General features: G+C 38.9%; 1 protein-coding gene across 10 annotated transcripts in view; it reads right to left on the bottom strand.

Annotated features, from left to right (window-relative positions):
- Positions 1-903: 903 nt before the first annotated feature.
- The window catches only part of EMSY (EMSY transcriptional repressor, BRCA2 interacting), an 82627-nt gene continuing 72262 nt past the window's right edge, over positions 904-11268 (bottom strand). For 5 of the 10 annotated variants that reach the window (XM_030836019.2, XM_030836024.2, XM_030836027.2 and 2 more), the window contains 3 exons: positions 9583-10146; positions 8116-8616; positions 905-4361 (listed from right to left, as the gene is read on the bottom strand). In XM_030836019.2, the coding sequence (XP_030691879.1) occupies positions 4167-4361; positions 8116-8616; positions 9583-10146 (1260 nt within the window). In that variant the 3' untranslated portion in view covers positions 905-4166. Of the gene's footprint in view, positions 4362-8115; positions 8617-9582; positions 10147-11268 lie in introns of all 10 variants that reach the window. The other 5 variants (XM_030836023.3, XM_030836031.3, XM_030836026.3 and 2 more) reach the window with 3 other exon arrangements.

The following is an 11268-nucleotide window of genomic DNA, read 5'->3' as shown; positions in this document are numbered from 1 at the left end:
CATAATTAAACTCAAACTGAATTGAGCACCTCTGTTTGAGGCACGTAAGGCTGGTGAAAAGATAGTGTTATAGACAAACGCCAAGTTCCTCTGTCCTTCCAAAGGCTTCTGTCCTTCCTCTGTCCTTCTGTGTGAAGGCAAGTAAGGCTGGCAAAAGATCGTGTTATAGACCAACACCAAGTTCCTCTGTCCTTCCAAAGGCCAGTCCTGTGTCTGGTGGCACACACTCCTCTAGAGAAAGCAGCAACTTGTGTGACTTGGCACGATACCTATTAGCTCATAATTTGTGAGTTTTGGTACATCATTTTTCTCCGAGCCCTCAGTTTTCTATTTATAGAGGAGTGGTATAAATACTAGACTTAAAAAAATACAGCTCGTAACTCTGTGCCTGGCATTTTTTTGAGATGAATCTGCTTTTTAAAAAATGCCTGAAATTTTACATAAACTAGTTCATTTAGTCTTCACAATAATCCTATGGGGTCAGAAACATTCACTTTGTATTATGGGGAATGTGACTTCCTCAAGTTCATATGACCAATAAACAGAGGAGCCTGGGACTCAAATACAGACCACCTGACCACTATTTCCTTTGCACTATCCCAGGTGCTACTGAGGTCTCCTAGCCCAGCAGGCTATTGACAGAACCTCACAAAGAAATGTATTTAAAGGCATTTTCAACTATAAAGCTCTGTACAGTTTTAAGGATGTTAAGCAATTTGTTACATTAGAGGAAGAACGAGAACCTGATTAAGATTTTAAGGGTGATGAATTAATTTCCAGAAAACAGCTTACTTTTCTCTTTAAGAGTAGTAATATTTCTGTACTTCAAAAGCTTTCAATTTAAATAATAAAATAGAAAATAATTCAATTGAGAAATTGGCAAAGGACATTTCTCCATAGATGTATGAACAGCCAATAAGCACATGAAAAAAATGCTCATCATTAGCCATCACGGAAATGTAAATCAGAACCACAATGAGGTACCACTTCATACACTAGCATGGCTATAATTAAAAAGGCAAATTATAGCAAGTGTTGGTTAAGATGCAGAGAAATTGGAACTCTCCTACACTGCTGGCAAGGATGTAAAATGTGTAGTCACTGTGGAAAAGAGTTTGGCAGTTCCTCACATTGTTAAAAATACTTACCATATGACCCAGCAATTGCACTCCTAGATATTTACCCAAGAGAATTGAAAATTTATGTAAAACTTGTACACAAATGTTCGTAACAGCATTATTCATAAGAGCGCAAAAGTGGAAACAACCCAAATGCCCATCAACTGATGAATGGATAAAATGTGGTATATCCACACAATGGACTATTACTGAGCCACAAAAAGTAAGGGAGCACTGATACATGCTACAACATGAACCTTGAAAACACTATACTAAGTGAAAGAAGCTAGTCACAAAAGACCACATATTGTATGATTCCATTTATATGAAATGTCCAGAATAGGCAAATCCATAGAGACAGCAATTAGTTTAGCGGATGCCTAGGGCTAGGGTGGTGGTGGTTTCAGGGGTACAGGGTTTCTTTTGGGGTTACGCAAATGCTCTAAAATTGACTGTTGTGATGACTGCCGAACTCTGTGAATATACTAAAAAACCACTGAACTGTATACTTTAAATGGGTGAATTGTATGACATGTGAATTAATCTCAATAAAACTACTTTTTTTTTAAGTTCTCTAAGTTCACCATAAACTGCATCTGCAGTACAAAGTATTTATCAACGTTTACTTTAAACCAAATGGATTTTTCTTATCACTGTCTTTAACAGTTAGGGTTTATTAATTTTGTAGCATTTGCATTGTAATCTCTGAATATCTTTCACGTGGATGACTTAAATTTACATTTAACTTATGGACTTAAACATATGAAATACTAATAGATCTAATGTTAAGACTTTCAATAAAAGTATGCCTGGAGATGGCATCACCACCCACCTACCTAATCAAGAAATCTAAGAGCCACTCTTGTTACCTCTTTCCTTTAGCCTTCGTATCCATATCATCAGCAGGTAACCTTGTTTATCAACTCCATTAGGGTAGGATTTTCTGTTTATTCACTACGGTATATTCCTGGTGCTTAGAATGGCACCTGGCACACAGAAGATGCTTAATTAATATTTGTCGAATAAACTGAAATTCATGCTCTCCTTGAAATTAACAACTTTAAAAGAAAAAAGATTATATCCCACACTTGATAGTTTGTTAAAATATATACTAATTTTTAAAAATGAAGACTATGGAAATTTCATTTGCCATTTCAGTTGCTGAAACATATTAAGGTTAAATTCTCAAAGGGACACAGGTATGCTATGGTGCCAGAATATGTAGAAGTAGAACATAATGACTTTATTCAAGTTTGCTCTTGTTACCTGATGCATGAATATTTAAAAGATATTTTATAAAAACTTACATCTGTAAGTAATGGACTGACCATAACAGAGGGCTTAACCTGGAATACATGGATAGGCTTAGGGGCCCATGAACCCCTAAAAATGTATGCAAAACCTAACGTGTATATTGGCATGTGTATCTTTTTGGTGAGAGAGTTCATAGTATAATTAGATTTTCAAAGAAGTCTATGACCCAAGAGGTTAAAAAAAATTACTTAACTAGAAACAGTCACAAAGTCTTTTCAACGTGAATTTGTACAACAAAATAATAACCAAGAGCTCCATCTATGGGTATAAGTCCTTATCACGTAGCAGAAATAATGACAACTACCAGAGATCAGTGCATCTTGTGAATGCTTGTGTTTAAATCTTCAGTGTCACTTCAGTGGGAATTTATTAACTACAGGATCACAGTTTTTTTTTCCAGATATAGATGTAAAAATTCGGAGACCATTGATGAATTCTACTTACAGTACTTCAGCACCAAAAAATTGGGCAGTTATGCTGATATATGTATGTACAGTTCAACATTTGTCAGTCTTAAAACGCTTATTTATAGTGAAATCTATATAAAACCGTTAAAAATTTTTCTATTTACATTTAAAAAAAATGAAAAGTATAGTTTCCTTTGCCACAACTTGTCAAAACTGACTCTTACCCTCCCACCCTCTTACCCCTCACTCTACTTGTGACAGACAGTGATCACAAGACCAAACATATTGCTTTAACAAATCGTGTCCTAAAAAGGTAGAATGTTTAAAACCATTACACTTAGAACTGTAAATGAACTTTTTATACATTTCAAAGGGGGGTAAACAAAATTATGTAAAAGTTATTTTCAAAGTCTCAGTCCAACATGAATGTGCAATTTCAATGTTAAGATAGCATCATATGAATAATTTGTTTTCCTGAACATAACTGAACATTTCCTTTGGATCAGAAAATGTTTCTTTTCCTCTGTTTCACAATGAAACATTTTCTCATTAAGTTTTCTTAAAGGAGAAGAGGGAGGTTTGGAGATGGAAAAGGTAGGCAATCCCAGCGTACAGGAAATTTGTCAGAAGGAATATGGCCTGCTTTGAAATGTTTACATTTAAATAAATAGAAGGCAAGTGTGCTGCCTAGAGCACAAAGGAACAACAACACAATAAATTAGCATACAATTGGTGAGAATGTACAAGCCACCCAAAAAGTATTTCCCACGGGTTAGGGACCTGATTTCTACCATCTAACAAGGTTTCTTTAATGCCAGTATTAAAGAACTAGTTATTTTATAAAATATGAACTGAGCAGATGTAAAATGTTAACCAATTCAGCACTTGCAGGGATTTGCAAAAACATACAAGATTTAAAAAAAAACTGTTCCTGACACACTGTTTCAAAATACAAACTATTCACATTCTCCTTTTTTGATGGTGTTTTGCTCAGTAGAAACCAGCTGAGGAACATTCACAGGAAAAGTCGCTTTCCACTGCAAGACAAACTTTTCCATTAGCCATGGTCCGACAGAGAAAGAATATCATGTCTCACGTCACTGTAGATGTGCATCTTTTTCTTTTTTCAAAAAGAAGTACATTCCCCTGTGAATTTTATCTTGTTTTAAAATGCTACTCCTGCAGCAATCCTTGTTCAAACACTGCTGTTTCAGGGTCCACAGTCTAAGCATGGGCAAAGTGCTCTCTTTAGACATCAAAATACAAGGGCTTCCCTGGACACTTGGTAACCAAGTAGGTTTTAAAGTGCACTCCTGTGTCCAAAACACTAGGACCGTTCAGCAGAACTCTGAGAGGGGCTGGGTTCGGTTCCCTCTTCTGTGCTACTGTCTATGTCCTGCTCCATTGCCGTCTCATCGTCATCCAACTGCTGACTGGTGAAGTTGTTTAGCTCAAGGAGCCCGCTGGGCTCTACTACCACATTGGAGCTGGAGTGGCAAGGAATAGCATACTGGGGAATGGCCTGAAAGAGAAGACACAGGAGAGCTTTACAGTTTAAAAAAAAAAAAAAAGGTGACAGAAGGATTTCCTCAACAATAAGGAAGGAAAAAAGGAAACTGACATTAATTGGACAACTACTAGATGCCAGGCACTGTGCTAGATGCTTAATATTATTCCCATTTTACAAATGAGGAAACTAAGATAGTAAGCGACTTAATCAAGGTCACACAGTTGGTCAGTGTTAATGCCAGGATGCCATGATTCAAACCCAAGTCCTCTACAACTCAAAGTGATCTTTCTACTCCTTAATGGTGCCTCTTCTAACAAAGGAGGCTGAAGTCTGGGCCTAATTCAAGAGACAGACTTTGAAGGACATTTTTATTTGGTCATTAAGCATATTTTAAATGTAAATGTAATCAGATTTTGCTTATTATTATCTGTAAGATGAATGATTAATCTGCTGATACCATAATATATTTTAAGCCCTTTGGTAGTTCAAAGGGGAAGTTATTTGTTTGGGTCACATAATAACAATCTTTATTGAAAATAAGACTAGGGAGGACAAAACTGTCTTTTGAACAATAAAAATACCAATAGATAAACACATATTAGGCCATATTGCCTTGTCAGATTCTTTTTTCTCAACTTTATTATATACCTTCTTAAAAGGTGTATCAGTTCATATCATACCCCTACTTAAAACTCTACAATTGTTTCCTATTGTACTTGCTATGAAATCAAAAGCCTTACCATGGATGGCTCCAGCCTTATGCCAAACTCACTGGTACCATAGGGTGTTTGCACTAGTTCTTCCCTTCTTCCTGGAATACTCCTCCTCCAAATCCTTACATGGTTGGTTCCATCTTGTCATCTGCATCTTAGCTCAAATGGTTAGAGTAAAAGGCTTTGAAAAGCCTTTCTTCTATGAAAGGAAACCAGAGTACTGGCTCGATCCCACCCCCCACTCCTATTATGTTCTGTTACATTTTCTTCATTGCATTTATCATCTCTTTGTTTTCTTCTCACCCTTAGAATGTAAGATCCAAGACAGTACGGACCAGAGCACAGAACTCGACTATCTTTTTCAGTGTTAGATGCCCATAACTTTAAACAGGGCCCAGCACACATTAGATGCTCAATAAATACTTTCCAAATGAATAATGTATCTTTAACATAAAAACCCCAGAGCAAAGCTGAATATCAGCACTTTGAAAATATACCTAACCAAAACAACCATCTACTGAGGGAAGATGCAAATTTAAGTTTAATACTATCAAGAAAATAGTGTAAGATGCCTAGGCATTGATTCTAGGGTGCTGAAGTTTTTTTGTTTTTCCTCCCTCACCCTCCTGCCCCTGTTCCATATAGCTAATCATTGTGAAAAAGTCTCAGGTAGGGTCAGAATTTTAGTTCAGCTCTGGCTTTGACTTGCTGTGGACCTCTGAAAAAGTCACTTCACTTCCTTGAGCTTTAGTTTAATCTTGTGTAAAATAAGATAATTAGAGAAGATATGCTCTAAAGATCATTGCAGTTCTAAAATTCTATCAATTCCACATATATAGACTCCTTCAGAACAGAAGATACATTCCTTTTGTTTGCTCCTCTATCCTCACAACTAGCACAGTGCCTGGAAGACAGAGGTTAAATAATACATGTGGAATGAATGAATGAATGAATAAATGAAATACAGATTATCTGTCTACAAAGCGTTTAATATTAAACATGCTGAATTTTTACAGAATAGTTTTTAAGGAATCAAAGAACTTCTGCAGACTTCCTTCACTCATGTCAACAGGTTCTTTACTAAATCAGTAAAAATCAATACTTTGGGTCAAAGCTAAGCATAACTAGTGAGACCTGAAAATGTTCTAACCGTATATTAGTGATGATTATAATAACAGAAGCTATCCTTATTGAGTATTACTCTGTATCAGACACTTAACCAGCTGCTTTATATACATTTTCTCAATCCTCAAAACAACCCTGTGAGTTAAGTGTTATTGTTTCCATTTCATCACAGGGACAGAGGTTAACTCTGTTGCTCCAAGCCACAATGTGGTTAAGGAGTACAGGTGAGATTCAAATCTAGGCATTTCTGACTCCAAAAGCTTGGTTCTTAATCACTATGCTGCTCTTCCCTCTGGCACAGCAACCCAGCATATGGTACATGCTAAAAGTTAGTTGATATTCTTGTAGAGAACCCACTCATTAGCTGTCATCCTTGATACATGAAGCAAATTACATTTTCACCCCTTTTCACAAAGTACAGAAAATAATTTCTAAATAAGTTATTCAAAATTATTTTCACTTTAGTGAGTATACCAATTTAAACTCCCAGGAGCCACAGTAAATTTTAGTAAAAATAGTAATAGCTACCATTTATTGGGCAATCACTACAAGCCAGGTACTGTGCTAGGTGCTTCATCTCAATTTTGTGTAATCCTTATGTCAATCGTGTAAAGTAGGCATTCCTTACTCCCATTTTACTGATGAGGAAACGAAGGCACAGTGAGGTTAAGTAGTCTTGCCCAAAGTCACACAGTGAATGGCAAAGCCAGGAAACTTCGTTTTTCACCAAACCCTACCTCTGCAGGTGGAAAGAAAACGTAACAAATCCTTTGGTCAAGGATTATTTAGTTCACTAACATTTGTTCTGACAGGAAGGAACAAATTATTTGAATAATTTAATGGCCAGATCTATTTGCATTTAAGCATTTCCCCCATATTAAGTTAAATCATATTTGGATTAATATTGGTCAATTTGCATTCTCTCATGGCTTGGCATCGCAGGAAAGGCAAAATTTACTATAGGAACACCTAAGTCACACAATAGTGAGTCTACGGTAAATACTAGACTATCCATGTTTCAATACATCCAAATTCTCAATTAACTAAAATGTGCTGCTCTGACACCTTCCAAGCAAAAACGATAAATGTCAAGAGAACAACCTGATACCTTGCAAGGAGAGAGGGAAATAAAACACAACTTCTAAAAGCTACTCTGGACCCAGTGTAACTTTTCAGTCTGGACCTGTTATACAAGATGACAGATGAGTTTTAAAATGAAGGGAATGTGAGGCATAGTTAGATCTACTGTCAATGAATAATCCATCATGTTCACTAGCCTGTACTTACCAGGGCAGGACAGTAACCATAATAAGATTTTTCAATAACACAATGATTGAAATAAAAAGCAAAGCTTTACGGTTAATCCCAGGTTAGACATAAAATTAAATTACTAAGAAACATTTTCTTACATGTTTCTCCAGACATTTCAGTTAATTAAGGTTTTATTGTCCTGAAAACCATAAATTTGGATCAAGAACTGTGTTTCTGCAAGGAAAGGGTCCCTGAAACTAACTTGAAATAGGAGTACAATCCAGTTATATCCCAGAAGTACAAACTACTTATATTCTTTGGGCAAAGACTGGGGAGCCCAAAGTTTGACCTGGGAAGTTGCTGATCTTGTAGGTTGACTTGCTGAGTCAACACTGGCAAGTGTGGCTTGCATCTATGAATCAAGCAGACACATGGGCCCAGGGCCCTTGACTGCCTCTAAGGTGTGCTGTTGTGACAATATCCATCAATTTTCTAGGACTTTGTTTCAGAAAATAAGTATAAATTTGTAACAGGTAGTAAACCAAGTTTGTCATATGCCATCTCAAAGATAAATCTCTTTCCCATTTTGGCTTGACTTTTCCTGTGACATCCCAAAACACACCAAACCCACAACCCCCAATATGCTCAAGATTTCTGGTGTTCCTTCCGATTCTTACCTGGATGATAATTTCTGCTGGGCTCTCTTCAGCTTTCTTTTGGACTACATTCTGAATACGCATGAACTGGCCTGTCGTAGGCACTCCTGGTGCATCGATTTTCCTTGTCGTTAGGGGAGGGCCAACAGCAGATGGACTTGAACAGGACTCTCTACATTTCTGTTGCTGGGGAGTGGAATTCGCCATCCCTGCCACCACCACATGGGTGGAGGGTAATGATCCTGCTTCACCAGTGAGCATACTAGTGGCAAGAGCCTTCTTTGGGGGATCCACTACCATATGCTCTACATTTGTATCAATCTGAGCTTCCATCAAAGACATTTTCAAAATGTCTGACACTGCTGTCTTCTCAGAGGCCTGAATGGGAGATATGCTTGTAACTGGTGATGTCAACTTAGGCACAGAACTGCCACCAGTTATCTTTGTAACTGTGGGAGGCTGGCGCCCCTCAAAAGTTATCTTTGTAACAGAGGATCCTTGGGTTATAACTGGCTGCTCCACCTGAAAACAAATTGGGGTTGTGTGTGTTACAGCTACATATCTTTGAGAAAACCTATCAAACACCCCAGACAATATGGCAAAAGAAACATTCGTGCGGTATACTAGGAAGATATTTTGAAGCTCGGTGTTTTAAGAAGAGGGCTGATGGGAAAGTATCTGATTACTTGTCAGAAACCTAGTAAAAGAGGAGGGGTCAAAAGAACCTTTGTTCAGCCAGCCAAGGTTCATAACAGTAAAGGAAAAAAAAGTCACAGCAGCCTTGTTTTCCTTTGGGATTTACATCCCCACACAGTATACCTTCAACCGATCTCAAGTTATTTCATATAATCTTCAGCTTTTTAAAATAAAAAGTAGGGTTTTTTTTCAATCTTCTGCTTCAAAATACATTTATACAAACATATTCTATATATATGTATTTATAATACACACATACATCACTTCAAAGCCACTGATTTTCCATAATATAATTTTTTTCAATATTCACAGATAATTCCTCCAAAATCTAGAAGATAAATCTAGAAGATAAATTTATTAACCAAATCGTGATGATGTAAAACTACAAAGGAAGATGGTCAATGAAGCTCCTTAAAAGACTATATTTTACTTAGCATTATTGCCACAGAAATAGAGTTTACAGGCATGGAAATAAATATTTTATACCTAAAAATTAAAAATAATTTAGGGATATCGCTTCTAGGCACTGTTGATCAATGCTGAAGTTATTTCATTAAAAACTGCCTGGAAAATCAAGTTCTGAGAGCTATGCTTTTTTTTCTTCCTATATTAACGCGTGCATTTCTTCCCTAATGTCAACCTTCTGATGGGGTAAAGTAATACCAGTGTAATGAGGCTTTTGAGTTTCCTCTTGCCAGGAGAATGCACTGCTAATCACGATAGGGCCGTGATGTTCTCATTTTTTCCGTGAACAGAGAAGTTTAACTTTGCATGCTATCAATATTCCGTTACCTGGCTTGCCGGCTGTTTCTCTGACGAGGCTGGGAGCGGCATTTGGCTCTGGGGGGTTTGGGGCTGCACGTAGATTTTTGGTTGGTTCGGAGCCTGCTGCAGTTTGGGGAGCTGCTGCGTGGTTTTCACTGCAAGCACCTGTACTACAGTTTGTGGGGGCTGTGCCATTAAGGTAGGAAGCTGCCTGTCTTTGGCCACCATGGGATGCTGTGTGTGCTGTACATCTGGCTTGGGCTGTGCTTGTTCTTGCTGGAGAGGGGTGAGTTTTTGATGCCTGATGGAAAGCTGGGGCATTTGCGGGAGTTTGTGCTGGAGCTGGTCTGCCTGCAGGTGGATGGTCTGCTTCTGTTTAGTCTGGAAGCACTGCAGAGTTTTCACTTGCAGCTGAGTCTGTTCCAGCTGTGGCTGGCTAAGTTTCTGCTGTTTAGCTGACTGTGACTGAGTCAGGGCAGATCGATAAAACAGACCTGTCTGAGGGTCTAAAGTGTCCATCTCTTCAACCTCGCCCTCCTCAGTTCCAAGTTCCTCGCTGTGTTTGGTAAAAGCAGTGTGACTGCTTAATGCCTAAGTAAAAAAGGCACAAAGTAAGAATGAAATAAGAAAAACACCTATATTGCTACATTTTCCTCAAATTGGAAAAGACTTGATTACAAGAATCATTCAAAAAAATTTCAGAAGGGAGAACCTAAAAAGACCAAAAAACCCCAAGGTTTCTAAACCTAAAGGGGGCCTTAGATTGAGACTCTTATAATTTCAACTCTTAGTACTTCAACATTAAGTACTGCAAAAACTGGCCAAACTCACTGCAATAAGCAAAGTCCTAGAGGGCCCAGAACTTATAGGTAAGAGAAATAAGGATGCCCTGCAAGCACAGCACGACACAGAAAAAGAAAAGGCTCCCTGGCTCAGGACACAGCTCTCCAGCCTGGTCATCAGAGCTCTTCACCTGTCCAAAGGAAGAACGCAGCAACCCAGGAGTGAGGCAGCCGGAGAAAAGCCAAGGTTCAGAGAAGCCCACTTTGGCCGTGTGCCCATCCATCCAGCACGGTCCAGAGGTAGGCGTTATCTGAAGGCCGTGTCCATCCCAGTCCCCACAGAGGGCCTCTCGGCTCCGAGTGGAGACGGTTCGTCAGGCTTCACGCCAAGGTCTGCATGAACTGCTCGCTGCCCCAGCCCTCCTCGCTCTTTGCTTGGGTTCTAGGCCCACCAGGCAATGGCTCCCCAGAGACCTGGCTCCCAGGAGGGAAGGAGACCGGGGAGGGGACAAGAGTGTTCCTATCAGTAGAAAGGGAGATGGCCTGGTGTCAGTTATAACAGTGTTGGGAGGAGGCAGCGATCTTGAGTGACATGGTTAGGGTCAGCTGTCCGACCTCTCTGGGTGTCTTGAGGAAGGTCAATGTCAGGACAGCCAGACGAGGGCCAGACTCCAGGCTGAGAGCGGACACCCAGCAAAACCTCTGGCCATCTGGCTTCCCTCACTGACAGAAGATCCACCCCAACCCCATCCTTCCCACTGCCTTGTCAAAGGCTACACATCTACTCTAAACTTTAAAACTTTGAGATTCAACTGAAACCCTGCCCTATCTCATAATGACCTTACGCATATAGGTTTTTAATTCAACAATTTCTTCACTGCCTTTCCGGTAGTTTGCCTGTAATTAGGGTCAACCTCTACCAGCTGAGTAA

Source organism: Globicephala melas, chromosome 8, assembly GCF_963455315.2.
Source record: "Globicephala melas chromosome 8, mGloMel1.2, whole genome shotgun sequence".
NCBI classification, from domain to species: Eukaryota; Metazoa; Chordata; class Mammalia; order Artiodactyla; family Delphinidae; genus Globicephala; species Globicephala melas.
This window is presented reverse-complemented; position numbering and strand designations above follow the sequence as displayed.